Raw genomic sequence first — 16,611 nt, forward strand, 5'->3', positions numbered from 1 at the left:
CTTAAGTCTACATAATCTAGTGTTATTACTACTAGGTCTTCCTTACTAGTTTATAGTATTTAATAGTTTAAGAACTACTTATATTCTTTTTAAGTATCTCCTAGTTTTAATCCTTAATTCTAGGAAGATATCGCGTTAGCTCCCGCTCTTTTTGCTGCTAGATAGTCTAGTCCTTAAGTCTGCCTCTACTACTAGCCTCTTAAATCTATTCTATTAAATAGTTCTAGCTTAACCTATAACGCTAGCTAGCTAAGGATATCCTTAGTAACTTTATAGTATTTACGTAACTTTTTCTTTATCTAGTAAAGAGTAAGGTTCTATAGTACTAGCTTAGTAACCTACCCTAGTCTTTTATATAATAGTCTATAGTAAAATGTCCTAGTCCTTATTTCTAGATTCTAGGAAGTGCTTACCTACCCTAGCGCTATAAGTTCTAGCTAGGGGGGGCAGTCCTTTACTAGGTAGGTTTCTAATCTATATATATTACAGGTAGGTAGTTTCTTATTATACCCCCTATAACTCTATAGCCCTAGCTAAGTAGTTAACGTTTGCGTAGGGCCCTAGGTTCTTAGCTAGTTTATTAGTAACCCCCTAATTACTATAGTATTCTAATATATTCCTTACTCTATCCTAGCGTTAGTTATATGTGAAATAAAGTAGAGCTAGTTTACTAGGCTTTTTAGTAGTAGGCCTATTACGTAGTGTTCCTATAGCCTATTAGCCTTAGCTAAACTTATCTTTATTTTTCCTAGTACCCTAATTAACTAGTCTATTTCTAGGTTAACGTTTAGTAGTAGTTAGGTGGTAGCTTGCTCCTTTCTAACACCTTTTACTGCCTCTATAATATCCTCCTTTATAGGCGTGGCTTTTGCTAATTCTAATATCTAATATGCCTGCTAAGTATCTTCCTCTATTTAGCTAGCTAATATATGTTTTATTCCTTCTCTTTACTAATAGATTCTTTTAACGTAGGTATAGATCTTCTCTAGCTTATAGCTTACTACCTTATTACTATTAGGCCCTCCTAGTATACTAAGCAAGACTAGCTCTTTATCTACCTAGGGTAACCCTCTAAAGAAGAAGAACCTAACCTTGCTTTTATGTAGCTATTTAGATACTAGGCAGGCATTGCTATATACTACAAAATTAGTATAGTAGTCTAAGAGACCTAGGAAGTTCCTAGAGGCTTCTTATATATACGTATCTAGGAAGGTTTAGGTACCTATCCTTTAGGCTATATCCTAGTCCCTCTAGTGCTCCTTTATAGCTTCCTGTAGCTCCTCCTAGTCTTGCTTCTAGTAGGGTCTAAGCGTCTTTACAAATGTTCTGTATATAGTATTACAAAAGTCTAGTAGAATTTTTAGCTAATCTACTTTATCTAGCCCCCTATTTTCTACCTACTAGTTATAGTTATCTAGGAACTTTATAACCTCCCTCCCCTAGAACTAAAAGTTAGTTTTCCTAGGCCTTATAGGGACAAGGACTCTTCTTAGGGGTCTAGAGGTTTCTATTTTAGTTAACCCTAGGGTAATATTACTTTCTCTAGGTATTATTCCTAGCAAAAAGAATAGGCTTAGTTAAGGTAGTAGGCTTCTATAAATATTAAAGGAGGTGTATAAACTAGTAATATTAATTAAAATTATTAGATAAGTTAGTATCTACTTACTTATATTACTTCCCCCCTTTCCTATCTCTTACTTTTATAGACTGCCTCCTCTTCCTTAGTAGCTATATCCCTAATACCCTTCCTAAATAGTGCTAGCACTTATATTTATTTTTAGTAGATTCTTATTACGTTAGTAACTTTAGCCTAGCCCTATTTTCCTGCTAACAGCGTATACTATCCTGTAGCCTTTACTATAGCTTTTCTATTAGTAGCAATATTCTAGGTATTCTAGCACTTCTAGTATTACTAATGCTTCTTGTAGTTCTAATTATTCTAATAGTTCTAGTTGTTCTAGTTCTAGTTATTCTAGTTCTAGTTGTTCTAGTTCTAGTTATTCTAGTTGTTCTAGTTCTAGTTATTCTAGTTGTTCTAGTTCTAGTTATTCTAGTTGTTCTAGTTCTAGTTATTCTAGTTATTCTAGTTCTAGTTATTCTAGTTCTAGTTGTTCTAGTTCTAGTTATTCTAGTTGTTCTAGTGTTTCTAATATTTTCTAGTTAGCCTCTTAGTGTTGTTACTCTGTTCCTACTAACGCGCGTTAGCCACGTCCTAATATAGGCCTACTATTTTTGCCTTAATAATATTAATTATTAGCACTACCTATTTTTTAATTTTTCTCTGCCCTCCTTATACTTAGAGAAACGTCCTCTTAGTTGCATGCTGCTAGGCCCTCCCCTTTACTAAGATAAGATAAGTTCCCCTTAGGCTTCGCTATTTAAACTATTAGGGAGAGTAACCTATTTAAACAAGGAGAAGTAGAAGGGGCAAGATTTAATAGTAGTAATCCTATAGTAGAGGATATAGGTTTAATACAGAAATATAAGTAAAAAGATAATATTGTAGAGTTAAAGTAAAGTCCCTAGGAGTTATGCTTGTTCTATCCTCTAATCCTTCATGCCTTTATATTATTTAATCCGCCTAACCTTTTAGGCTAAGCCTTGTTTTTCTCCTATACATCCCTTACCACGGCACAGTAGGTAATAATAAAAGTATTACTACTAAGCTATACTATATAGATATTTAAAATATATAGCTTAGATAAGAGTATATAAAGGGATCTTTCTATATTACTTACCTACCTACTAGTAAAATATTAGCTAATAGGCCTACTAAAAACCTAACTATATAATAATTTATAAGGTTTAGGGAGCACCTAAAGTTATATAATAGTAGAGTATATATTATAGAGCGTTAATTAAAGTAAAGGTAGTATATAAGATTAATTAATATATAATATAAAAATAAATATAGCCTACCTCTTTATTATTAACTAGGTACCTTCCTTAAGTAGTTCTATTACGCGTGTATAGCGTGCCTTAGAGTCTATAAGGAGCTACCTAGCTTATTCTTACCTAGGATCTATAGGGGGAACCTTAGAGAAGCTAGAGTCTTTATCCTTAGATAAGGAGCTCTAGGCGCCCTTAGCTATAGTAGTAGCCTTGCGCGCAAGCTTAGTAGTTGTAGTAGTAGCTTTTACTAGCTCCTACTATTTAGCCTTACTCTCCTTAAGGAGCACTAAGATCCTCCTCTTCTTATTCTTAAGAAGATCTTAGCTCTTACTTACCTACTTCCTTACTAGGAAGGATAGTATAGAATATTAGGTAAGCTTAGGGCTAATTAGTTTATTAGTATTAATCTTACTAAGCATTATAAAAGAAAATTCTTATATAGATTATATATATTAGGATATAGCTATACCTAGAGAAGTAATACTAGTACTAAGTCCCCCTACTAGAAGAATTATAGCACTTGTAATTAGACTTATTAAAGAGTGTAGAGCGTAGATAATTTAAATAAGTTTTAGTATAGTAAATACTAGGCTTCCTATAGTAGGAGGACCTTAGGGTCTTCTTAGGAGCTAGAAAGGGAGTAGGAGTAGGAGTAGGGGCCTTAGTTAGGGTCTAGGGAGGAACAAGAGCTAGAGAGGGAGTAAGCGCTAGAGAGGGAGATAGAGCTAGGGTAATAATGTACCCCTTTCTTACCTTCTTTATCTTAGCTAAATATAACTATATATACTTCTTATAAGTAGTATTAATTAGGGCCTCCTTAGTAGTAGTAGTAGCTATATACTTAGCTACCACGCGCTTAGTAATAGCCTTATGCTTAGTAGCTATATACTTAGCTTCTTTATTAGCTTTAGTAGTAGTACACTTAGCCTTAGTAGTAACAGTAGCCTTAGTAGTATAGGAGGTATTTAGGGTAGTATAGGTAGAGTAAGTATAAGTAGTAGATTTAGATATTAACTAAAATATAGGTTAGTAGGGATATAAGTATAGGTTAGATCTTTAGGGTTATGTAATCTTATAATTTAAGCTATAGTACAGATTATAGTTAGATAGATAGAGTCTTAGAGCTTACTTAAGATAATATCTTAGCGCGTAAGCGTATAAGCCTAATAAGGAAGGCGTGCTAGCTCTAAACTAGTATCTAAAGGGTGTACTAATTTAACCCTTTAGATATATAACACTCTAATTAGCTATACTAGGTACTAACTATGCACGTAGGTAACTATAACAAATGATCTACCTATACCTAGGGGGTGTGTTATAGGAGGGATAATAACTAGATTATAGAGTATCTTAATCTAATTAATCCTAATTAATCCTAATTAATACCCCTATATAACCTACTATCTAATTAACTACTAGCTTACTACTAAGTGCCTAATAAAAGCAGGAGCTCTAGTAAGGAAGGTTTACTAATTATACACCTTCTAGTAAGGGTAGCTAAAGCGCTATTTATATAAGTCTAATTATAGTAGATACAATCTAATACTCTATCTCCTAAATTATTTGTAACCTTAGTAATCTAAATTTCCACACTTACTTATTATATTAGATCCTATAATATCTATTAGTATACTAGGTTTAATTAGTTAGTTTTTAAAGTAGTTTTTAGCGACTAAAGTATTAGGATCTACCTCTACCTAGATCCCTTTAGTTAGGGTACAGTATCTAAATTAAATATACTAAGTAGGCTAATTAGTTAATCTATTAAGAAGAACTTCCTGCTTTAGGAATTAATTACTTATAGTAGAAGAGTATTAAGTAAGCTATTACTTAAGAAATAGTATAGAAAGACTAAGCTTGCTAGCTTAAGTAATTATAATAAGTAGTATACTTAAATAGATAAGATAATCTTTATTAAAGTTAGTAAAGTGTAAACTAGGCTTATAACTATAAAAGTTTAGATTACTAAGCTTAGGAATAATTTAGGAAATAGATTATTAGAATATATCTACTATAATAGGACTTATATAAATAGATCTTTAACTACCCTTACTAGAAGGTATATGATTAGTAAACCTTCCTTACTAGAGCTCCTTTTTCTATTAAGTACTTAGCAGTAAGCTAGTAGTTAATTAGATAGTAGATTAGTTGGGGGTATAGATTAGGGATATTAATTAGGATTTAGACTAGTTAATTAGATCAAGATGCTCTGTGATCTAGTTGTTATGCCTCCTATAATAGCCTATTATATAGGGAATACTATATCTTATTTAAGAGCCTAGAGCGCAAGCTATATTTAAGCATCCTTAGAAGGTGATAGTTATTATTATTATAAAGATATTATACAGATAGGTAGAGTTTTAGTAGAGTCTTAGTAGCGTAGACTATTTACCTACATAGACTATTTACCTATAGGGTACTGTAACAACTTAGGTAGGTAGGGCATCCAAAAGGTATCCTATACGACTTAAAGGCATATAGGAGTGCGCGTCTGTATAGAAAAGAATAAGGTTCCTACACCTATAGGTCTTATACAAAAGGATAAGAAGAATATGCCTATCCTAACTATAGGCGAGCTGTTCTCTATATATATTAGTGAGTTAGGCCTTTATTAGGCCTAACTTGGCATAGGATAATAGGCAGGCAATTCTGCCTTATTATTACACTACCCCCTCCTATAGAGAAAGGATAGTCCCTATCCTTAGGATTAGGTTTAGATCTCTTATTAAAAAAAAGCTTTTGCAAAATAAATCTACCTTTACCTCTGCCTTTACCTTTACTTCTTGTTCCTAGGGCACAGACCCCTATCCCTAGCCTGCCTATAACTAGCCCTCTACCTACTAACTTTCTTATTCCTATATCCCTAATTTTTTAATTATTTAACCTAATCTATCTAAAATCTAGTAAGTATTTAATCTATATAATTAAGTAGTTACTAATCTAAATTAGAACCTTTAGCTATGCTAGTACTAGTACTACTAGGAGTCCTCCCTATTACTTATCGCGCTCTCTATATAAGGGCAGTTAGGGCTCTAGCTAGGGGCAAGTTTAATAATTTTAATTTTAAGTTAAAGAATTCTAAGAAGTGCTAGTACTATATCTCCTAGAATAAGTATTGCAATCTAGTAAGTATCTAAGTCTAATAGGGTTCCTTTACTAATTCTAGTAGATTCCTTCTTTTGTTAGCCTAGAGTACTCTGCCCTTAGGGGTGCTCTAGATAAGTCCTATAGCCTAGTAGCAAACCCTACTAAAGGGGATAAGGATAAGGATGCTGTAGTTACTTATTAGAAGGATATTAAGTAGTTTAAGGCTACTATTTAAGAAGCTGCCTAAAACCTAGCTAAGTGTGTTACTATTACTAATACTTAGACTAAGGGTATAGAAGCTACTAAGATCCTTATAGCTATATATTATACTACTATATCTAATTTACGTTAGCTTTAGAATAGTATTTATAAGATAGTCTTAGTAGTTAGGGGCTTAATAAGGGCTATTAATAAACTTAAGGAGGAAATAGTACTAAATTAGGAGGCAACCTTTATAGTGTAGGCTAAGATAAAGGCGCTTAACAAGAAGGTATCTAAATTAGTTCTAGCTCCCACACCTACTCCTGTACCTGCTCTAAAACCTGCTACACTAGTTATCTAGAAGCTAGCTAAGAAAGGTAGTCTAGGCGCTATCTTAGCTAATATAGAGTCTAAACTAGGTTCTAATAGAGAGATAGATATAGAATAAAGAGGTTTCCTAGGGGTAGTGTCCTAGGAACCTTAAGGGTTCTAGGATAGTTCTAAATAGGATATAATAATAAATAGTAACAAGAATAATAGTAATAGATAGTAGTTAATAGCATAATATATAGCTAAATAGGATATAAATTAGTTCTAATATTAGGTATAATTATTATAAAGTAATATTAGATCCTCTTTACCTTTTTCCTAGGCTTAAATCTATTTTAGTAAGCTGCGTAGGGGACCTAGCTAATTTAGATACTATTAGTAGAATACTTATAATTTATAGGGAGCACCTATAAAGTTATAGGTAGGATACTAAATAGGATTAGGATTATATCTAACCTACTTAACCTTATATTTTAGCTTAGATTAATATAATTTGCTAGCTAGGATTTCTTCTACCTCCTATTCCTCTACACCTTATATAGGGGTACTAGGTGGTTTTAGAGCCTCTTATCTAGGTAATAGGTCTTAGGGATCTTTGTATAGTATATTAGGAGAGAAAATATTATAGATCTTAGAACTAGGTAGCAATTAGAGGCAATACACGTTTCCTACTTATTCTAATACCTTAAAGGGACCTTCCTAGTGTTTAGATAGTTTTTAGCTAGGTTATAAAAGGGCAAGATTAGTAGTAGATAGATAAACATAGTTACTAACCTTCTAGTTAACTAGATAGTAATAGCGATTAGTAGTAGAGCGTATTTAGTCCTAAGCTATTTCTATATTTTCTTTAGTAATCTTCTATACGTTGTGTATCTATGTAGCAAGGGATAAGGCGTCCTTGTGGTTTAGTTTCTCTAGTATAGTAGATAGGGTCTTTTCTAGTTTCTAATACTAACTTTGCTTTAGTAGGGAGCTAAAAAGGAGCTAATATAGAGCTATGCTAATAGATAAATATAGAAGAGTACTTTAGGCATAGTCTATTATAGGTAGTAGCTTGCTCTAGTTATCCTAGTAATAGGATATAAAAGGCCTTAGTCTCTAATTAATATACTTGTTTATAATCTTAGTTTGTCTATTAGTTTATTTGTAGTAGGTAGTAGAGAGCCTAACTTTAGTACCTATAATCTAATAGAACTTAGACTAGAAACTAGATATAAACTAAGAGCCTTAATTAGAAATAATAGTATCTAGAGTATATCTAAATTAGTATACCTACTATATAAATAAGGTAGCTATACCTTAGGCGTCTATAGTTTTGTAGCAAGGGATAGTAATAGCTTACTTTAATAGGCGACTAATAATAACTATAATTTAATTGTAACTAAGTTAATCCTAGGGGAAATTATTAAAATTAATATATAGGTGCTGTATTAGTAGACTAGGGATAGGAAGGGGGTAGAGTATGCCTAGGAGTTAGTGCTATCTTAGGTGCCCTCTCCTGTATAGGATACAGTTCTAAATATAGCGTTTATAGGTAGTCTCTATACCTTTCTAGTAGTAATATTAGGCTAGAATGTAATAGGTTTTAGTAGCTAATAGGTAGGTAGTTAATACTTAATTATAAGCCTTACAAATTAGTCTAGTACATAGGACTAATCTAGCAGGCACGTAAAGTTAATCCTAGTAGAGAAGGGAGTCTATTTTTTATCTAATAGTGCTTAGGCAACTCTAATCTTTCTATTAGGAATAAGGACCTATTTTCTTAGAGAAGAGTTTTAATAAGTTCTAGGGATCTAAGAGTTATAGGGTTCTAACCTGCTATAATTAAAGCAATAATTAGTAAGGAACGCTTAGCTAGGTAGTCTTGCGCTAAGTTAGAGTTAATTTAGGGGTGTAACCTATCTAGGGCAATTATTACTTATAAGCAATTATCCCTTTAAGTAGTCTTAAGGTTAAATATATCCTATTCCCTTCTACTTAGGATATTAGCTTAGGCGTTATAAGATCTAGGAGTATACTTAATTTAGAAGTTAAAGGGACTTATAACCTCTAGCTATCTAGCTTGCCTAGCACTAAGGACTTTAGTAGATATAAAGTACTCTAGTGCTCTATAGTCCGTGTATACTCTAATAAGGTACTAAGTACTTATTAGGTTAGCACGCTATTTCTTAAAGGCGCAGATTATTACAAATAATTCTTTGTTATAGATTTCCTAGTTAAGTTTAGAACTAGTAAGGGTCTAACTAAAGAAGGATACAGGGTACTATTTCCTATTAGGATGCTCCTGTAAGAGGACAGCTGCAATAACTCTATTAGAGGCGTCTGTCTCTAGTTTTAGAGAGTACTTAGGATAGAAGTAAGCTAAGCTTAGGATTACTAGCAGGGCATTCCTAAGCTAGTTAAAGGCTTGTTAGCATTCTAAAGTCTATACAAATAGGGTAGCAGGGCTCTAGAGAGTAGTTAAGGGCTTAGCTATCTTAGAGAAGTTTTCTACAAATTGCTAGTAGAATCTAGTAAATCCTAGGAAGGACTTTACTCTAGTTATTATCTTAGGAGCGGACTAGTTTTAGAGTACTTTAATTTTGTTAGGATCTACCTCTAAGCCTTTGTTAGTAAGGATATATCTAAGGTAATAGGTATAGGTTATATAGAATTCGCTTTTCTTAATATTAGCCTATAATCTAGTAGAATAAAGACGCTTAAGGACTTTTTAAATATAGTCCTTATAAGTAGCAAGGTCTTTAGAGTAGATAAGGATATTATCTAGATAGGTAATATAGAAGTTATCTAAATAATCTATTAGTATATTATTTATATAGCGCTAATAGGTTATAGGTCTATTATATAGCCTAAATAGTAGGACTTTGTATTTATTAGCACTATACCTAGTGCAGAAAGTAGTATACTCCTCTAAGTTAGGGTCTATTTAGATCTTATTAAAGGCAGCACAAATATCTAGCTTAGTAAAGATTTTTGCTTTAGCTAGCTAGGATAATAGATTATCTATATAGGGTATTAGATACGCGTCCTTTCGCGTTAAGCTATTAAGCTTACAGTAATCTATACAGATCCTAAGGCCTCTATTTAGCTTCTTAACGTATAAGATAGGAGAGGCAAATAGGCTCTAACTAGTCTTAATAAAACCTTTCTATAGGTGCTCTTGTATATATTCCTTAGTAGCCTAGAGTTCCTTAGTATTTTAATAGTAGAGGGGACTCTAGTAGTTTAGAAGGGGTTCCTCTAGGACTATCTTATAGTTATAAGGCTAGTAGATTAGAAGTTTATTAGCCTTAGCCTTATTAAAGACGTCCTAATAGGAGTTATAGTTAGATAGGAGCTTCTAATCTAATAAGCTATAGTTAAGAGTATCCTATTTAGATAGGGTTTGGATCCTACGCTTAATCTTATATAGGCTAGTAGTAAAGAATTTATTAGAAGATTTTTTTATATTAAAATAGAAAGTATTAGCAGAAATAGTAGTAATTAAAAATTTTACAGGTAGGGTAATAGTTAGCAATTAGACTAGGGTAGGTAGTGTAATAGGTTTAGTAGCAGCCCTATAAGTAGCTAGAATTTTAAGTATACTATATATCCTATTAATTAAACCAGGACTATTTTAGTTCTAGTTCTCCTCTTAATCCTAAAGGGCGTCTCTTTATAAGATATTATAGGTAACTAGAGTAGATAGCCCTTGCTAGTAGAGTTATACTAGAATAGGAGGTGCGGGGTTGTAGGTTAGAGGATATTTCTCTAGCTAGATTAGTTAAGACTTATCTATATTAATTAGGATTTAGAACTATTTTAGCTATTGTTATCTAATAATACAATCCTAAGAACCTAAGTCTACTATTACAAAGGGGCAGTTATAAACCTTTTAGCTACTAACTATTATATAAAGCTAAATATAGTAGGTAACTAGTAAGGAAATCTAATCCTAGAACTGTTTAATAGTAAGCTTGTATAGTAGCTTTTAAATAGGTACCCTAAGTATAGAAGAGATATTATAAGTAATTTTTAAATTAAGGAATAAATAACCTTAGGCCCTAGTATCTACTAAAGCGTTTAAATAAATACTAGATCTATTAAGGTATAGGGTTATACGTGCAAGCAAATAAGAACTAATAAATAATTTAGTTAAGGAATGGTTTAATAGGTTATATTAAGTTAGGCCTAGGAAGGAGGATCCTCCTAGGTGTTATTATTTCCTATCTAATAGCTATCTAAATTAGTTAATTTAGTAGTTTCTTCTTCCTTAGAATTCTTAATAACCTATTCTATATCTATAGCCTAAATCCTAGGGGGTTTAGGGTAGTTACTAGAGAAGTGCCTAGGCTTTCTATAATTATAGCAAGTTACTAGGGTTCCTATTATAGTAGCGCTAGGAGTAGCTAGCGTAGTAGATAGGGGTTAATTATTTTAAGGGGTAGTGCCTTATTATTATAAGTAGGGTATATAAGGTTTAGCTATTAAAGGTCTATTATATAGCTTCTAATTAGCGTCTAAATAGGACTAGTTTCTAGGGTGTTAGAAGGGGGTTAGTCCTTTTCTAGATAATAGAGTAGTCTAGGTAGGAGTAGATAAGGTAGGGTATAGGCAGCGTTCTATATTAAAAGTAGTAAGATAATCTACTATAGTCTTAAAATTATTGTGCTAATTCTATTAGAAAGCAAGGTTTAGCATCCTTAGGGAAGGTGTAATCTTTATCTAGAGGTAGTAATACTACTTTAATTAGGGTACTTCTCCTCTAATAGTAAGACTCTAGAATTATAACTTAAAAGTAGGGAACATCTTTATATTAGTTATATATAGGTAGTTAAATATAGTCTAACTCTTAGCTATCTTATTTCTAGTAATAAAGTAAGTTTAAAGGAGGGTAATTATTTCCTTAGCTTTTTAGAATTAAAGACTTAGGGAATTAGATAGGTAACGTGGCTCTAAGTATTCTCTTGCTAGTCCTAAGCAGTGTCCCTAGACTAACGCTATCTAAGCTCTAGAAGAGGGGTAGTAATTAGCGTTAATCTCTAGCCTATCTTAAATAGATGCTTAATATTATCTAAAAGTAGGATTAGCACTATTACTAAGTATAGAGATATTTAGCGTCTTTTTAGATTATCTCTTAGCTTTTATAGTATACACTATAGGGTTTAATATAGAAGCTAAAGACTAGCTAGGTTAGGTAGTACCCTATATCTCCTTATAGAGAGAGGTGTTGTATAACTAATTAGTAAGTTACTTAACTTATTCCTCTAACCTCTCCTTTTTAGATAGGGTTAATATATATTTATCTTTAAGGGAGGTGTTGCTTTAAGATTTCCTAGGAGCATAAGGTACCTTAAGGGATAGATAGGAAGTAGGTCCTTCTAGGAGGGCGTTGTTAATTAAGTCTTCCTTATCTAATTTCTTTCTATTAGTAAATAGGCTTTTAAAAGTAGCTAAACTAGATACCCTTCCTTTACCTTTATCTAATATTTTATAGTTAATAAGAATAATAAATCTTTTCTTTTTAGGGGGTTTAGTTATAGGAGGATATTAGCTTTGCCTCTAATTCCTCTAGGCTTTTAGTAGTCTCTAGGTCTCTACCTTAACGTAATCTAACGCGATTTTTCTAAAGGTAATCTAGCACTATCTATAGGTCTAGAAGTCTAAGCCTATAGGCTTTAGTTATTAGAAGTTCTAATAGCTATTCTAACTATAGAGTTATAGGGTTAGATAGCTACTAGAACTAAATTAGTAGCTTAAAATAACAATAAGTGCGATATTCTTAAATGCTATTACTAGCTAGGATAATATTCTTCTTATAATATAATAACTTAGGTAGGTAGGGTATCTAAAAGGTATCCTATATAACTTAAAGGTATATAGGAGTGCGCGTCTATATAGAAAAGAATAAGGTTCCTACACCTATAGGTCTTGTATAAAAGGATAAGAAGAATATACCTATCCTAACTATAGGCAAGCTATTCTCTATATACATTAGTAAGTTAGGCCTTTATTAGGCCTAACTTGGCATAGGACAATAGGCAGGCAATTCTGCCTTATTGTTATAGGTACGTTATAGATACTAGTACTTATAGCAAAATAATAAAAGATCTTACTAATATTAATAATAAGGTTTTTATTATAGTTATACTTAAATAGCTAGAGGCTATAAAGGGCGCTTTACTTGCTAATATACTAGTAGTAAGCTAGCTAGAATATATTAGTAACACGTTTAAAATATATTTTAGAGATACTTATATTAAAGGAGAGGGTTTTAGAAACTATAGTTATAAATAGTAAGGGTAAGGATATAAAAACATGTTAGAAACGCGTTTCTAACGTGTTCTCGCTTAGCCTTGCTTAGTAGAACTAAGACCTAGCTTGGCCCTCCTAACCTGCGTTAGTCTATAGACGGACCCATTTTTCCTATAGCCAGTTGACCTGCTTCCTTGTACCAGTACCGTAGGTAACAAAAGCACGTACGTGCCGTAAAGCACCGCGATGACTGACACTTGTAAGTTTCTACTCGATGATCAGCAACCCGACACTCTGGACGATTTGAAACGGTGCGAGCCATCTAGACTCCAAATCAATGTCGCCGCTTCACCGAGGGGGGTTCGAGGACTGTTGCCCCACCCCCTCCATCCATCCATCCATCCATCCATCCCTCCATCCATCCATCCATCCATCCATCCATCCATCCATCCATCCCTATCTACTGTACCTACCTAATGGACGACGCTTGACATTTCTTCAAAGCTCCCTCCCCCTCCCCAAAACTCCACCACACCATGCCTTGGAGGCTGCCAGTCTCTAACCGCTTGCTGGCACCGTCTTCACAACACAGGTTCAGTTCTACCGCCTCTCCATCCAACGTTTCGGATGCCTTGAAGGTACTCTTCTGCGGTTCGGACGAGTTCAGCATCGCCTCTTTACGCGCTCTTACTGCAGTGCACCGCGATGCACCAGAGCTCATTGGAAGTCTCAATGTCGTTCACCGGCCAGCCAAGCCCACAGGTCGTGGTCTGAAGCAATTGAGACAAGGTAAGTCATTTGACCTCCAAAAAAAGGCAAGCAACGCCAACTGATTCATATCCAGTCCCCATCCAAAAGGTGGCAGAAGAAGAGCTCAAGCTTCCCACCTACGCGCTTGACACGTTCACGGGCTGGGCACCTCCCACACCCATCAACCTCATCATAGCCGTATCTTTTGGTCTGCTTGTTCCATCGCGACTCCTATCCTCGGCGAAGTTTGGCGGTCTGAATCTTCACCCCTCCCTCCTTCCCGACTTGAAAGGTCCCGCGCCTATTCAGCATACCATACTAAGAAGACGAGAATACACCGGTGTGTCGGTCCAGACACTGCATCCGGAGCATTTTGATCAGGGCCTCGTGCTGGCACAGACACCTTCTCCTGGAATTCAAGTTCCAGCGGGCACAACAGCTCGTGAGCTGGAAGCACAATTGGCGAAAACAGGGGCAGACATGCTTGTGCAGCTTCTCAGATCGCGCAAGTATATGCCTCCATGGGAAGATGCGGGCTGGTACGGAAGCTCCAACGGGCCCCTAGATCATGCGCCCAAAATCACCAACAACGACCGCTACATCGACTTGAATACAAGCCCGCTGGAAGATATTCACACCATCCAAAACGCCCTTGGCGATTCATGGTGCTTGTTGCCCGACGGTCAACGCTTGATACTCCACCGGGTCGTCGACACCGGAGTCATCGATCCCTCCCATGGAAAACCAGGTATATGGTCCGAGGAGGATTGTGAGTACCCCCTGCTGAGCGACTTGCATGGGCGTGTTGCTATCATCATGGAAAGCACTCAGGCAGGCGGTAAACTAGGAGCTGGAAATGCTACGTTGCTGCGAAAGTTACCCAAACAGAAATCAACTGGACAGAGCTACGCCGTCGCTTCAGAAACACCGCAAGGTAAATATAATGACTGATCATGATCGATGGGAGTCAATTACATGGCGAAATTATTTCTGGCGGAGACACCACTTTACCTGCTCAGGCACTAATTGAGGGTCGCATGAAGAAAGAACACTGTATCGCGTGCAGTACAAATCACAAGAGCGAAATGAACACCATTTGGAACATCAAAGACATGTATACACTGGACATGACCAGATGAGCTCCACGGGTCTCGATCGAGGTGTCTACCGCATATTCAGTCTTGCATAATGGATGGGTCTGGGAATACGTCTGAACTGCATTTCCAGCCGCCAGCCGCTTGCTTCTCCGGCGCCCTCGGGTATCGTCACCCTCCTCTACGTCCTTGCTCCGCTCCTGCTTCACTACGATGCTCTTCTTCGCCCCTTTCACTTGGCTCAGGTTGGTTTCCTCGCCGCTACTAGACTCTTCATCTGACGAGATAATCACCAAGATTTTGTCATTTGGATTCTGGTCTTCTGTCGCTTTATCTTCTGAGACTAGGTCGATTACAAGATCTCCGCTTGGCTCTTCTTTGACGATGGGTTCTTGCTTGATCCTGGGCTCCTGCTTGACGATGGGCGCTTGCGTGAGGTTAGGCTGAGTTCGATCAAGCTCCTAAGAGACTGTTAGCACTTCGGCCAGGGATACGTTGAGCCAAAGCCTCGACTTACCCACCCAGGCCGAGATTGTTGTTCTTGAATATTTCCGACAAGAGCCAAGATCTGGGAATGGGAGCGATATCTAAACTCAAATACTGCACATTTGAAAGAATGACCGTGGTAAACGCAGTTACATCCTTTAGTCGACCTCTCAGGTTCCCCCAGGAGAGTTTGATGACTTTTATAATCTTCGAGGATAGCCTTCTTGGGTAAATCTCCCATGAGATCAAACGTCCCATCCTTGGACGATGGTGAGGACTCTCCCGTTTTCTTGAACCAGGATAGCTTTACTCTTATGGTCCCGGCAGAATTTAGTTGCTTGCGAAGAGTGGGTGACAAGTGCCTTGGTCCGTTTTCTGCAATAGATGTTCTGGCGAACCTGAACCTCCGTAACTTCCAAACAACACCGTTAAACCACTCAAATCCGAGAGCAGAAAGCGATTTTCCCGCCGGTTTGTTTATCACGGTCCCCGAGTAAGGCTTTCCGTCAACGTAGGTCCGAACCGTAACGGCCGTATTATGAGGGAACGGCTCGACGAATTCAACGTGAGCAAGGTACTCCACCTCTTCTTGGGCAACAATGTACTTGACCACCGTCAACGGTTTCACCGCGTCATGCGCCGGCGCATCGTACTCTTCCAGTGCCCAGCCATTGCAATACACATGGCACTTGAGTCCCGGACGGTCAGGATGCAACGGCATGATTCAACTTTCTCGGCCTGGATATGGTTCTGATGTGCAAAATTTGGGGGATGGAGAGAGAGAAAATTACGATACTGTTGCAAGGAAAGGCTTAGATATTTCGGGCTCTTATTACTCGTGTGGGTGTTATAGCGATGCCTTGTGTCTCGTGCTGCAAATAAGGTTGTGCAAGCGGATTGCTGTGGTGCGTGGTTGTTGGGTTATGGCTTCGTGACGACTTGCTTGCTTGTCTACTGGCTTGCTAACGAATAGATAGACAGTGAGAGTCTGAGGGTGAGGACGTTGACCAGTTCCTCCTCCAATAAAGTATCTACACTTACAAAACGACGTACAGAAATATGTAGAGCAAAGAAATAGTAGCACTGGTTCTCCCTTCTTCCGCACCACATGGGCTGTTTTCAAAGATATTGCTCTGGTCTGGTGTTCATACGTGACTGGTAGATGAATCAATCTGGTCTTTATTTTTGCTCAGTAACTTCCCCTACCCACAGAGGACAGTGGCAGGAAGGCTTTTGTGCAGTTAGATAGGATGGGGGGTGTTGTGGGGCCATTTCTCTTTCTCACACTCTTTTTTCACTCTTGGTCAGGCATTCTTTTGTCTTGGAGGAGATATACAGCACTGCATTATTGATGAGTTATCAATCAGAGGGGAGTTTCTGTGGAGGATATGATGGATAGTGAGATGGTGGTCGGTATGGTTCTGTCTGACTTGATCTGAGCATAGGCGGAGTACAGAGGCATAGGGGATGACAAAGTGCGATGCATGGTACTCGATATGATATTCATGTTCTGATGCGATGCAATGCGACTAGCTGG

At 36.3% G+C, this 16,611-nt stretch overlaps 2 protein-coding genes across 2 annotated transcripts; one reads left to right on the top strand and one right to left on the bottom strand.

Annotated features, from left to right (window-relative positions):
* Positions 1-13,280: 13,280 nt before the first annotated feature.
* Positions 13,281-14,445, top strand: IAQ61_000442 (uncharacterized protein; the record flags this gene model as incomplete). The annotated part of the gene is made up of 2 exons (XM_003835578.1): positions 13,281-13,533; positions 13,589-14,445. 2 exons carry the CDS (start codon positions 13,281-13,283, stop codon positions 14,443-14,445), a joined length of 1,110 nt encoding a protein of 369 aa, XP_003835626.1.
* Positions 14,446-14,566: 121 nt separating this feature from the next.
* On the bottom strand, positions 14,567-15,795 carry IAQ61_000443 (uncharacterized protein; the record flags this gene model as incomplete). Its single annotated transcript, XM_003835579.1, has 2 exons — positions 14,567-15,049; positions 15,106-15,795. The coding sequence occupies 2 exons, from the start codon at positions 15,793-15,795 to the stop codon at positions 14,567-14,569; spliced, it is 1,173 nt and encodes a 390-aa protein (XP_003835627.1).
* Between the last annotated feature and the right edge of the window lie 816 nt (positions 15,796-16,611).

Source organism: Plenodomus lingam (genome assembly GCF_022343315.1).
Source record: "Plenodomus lingam strain CAN1 chromosome Unknown contig_1, whole genome shotgun sequence".
In the NCBI taxonomy this organism is placed as follows: Eukaryota; Fungi; Ascomycota; class Dothideomycetes; order Pleosporales; family Leptosphaeriaceae; genus Plenodomus; species Plenodomus lingam.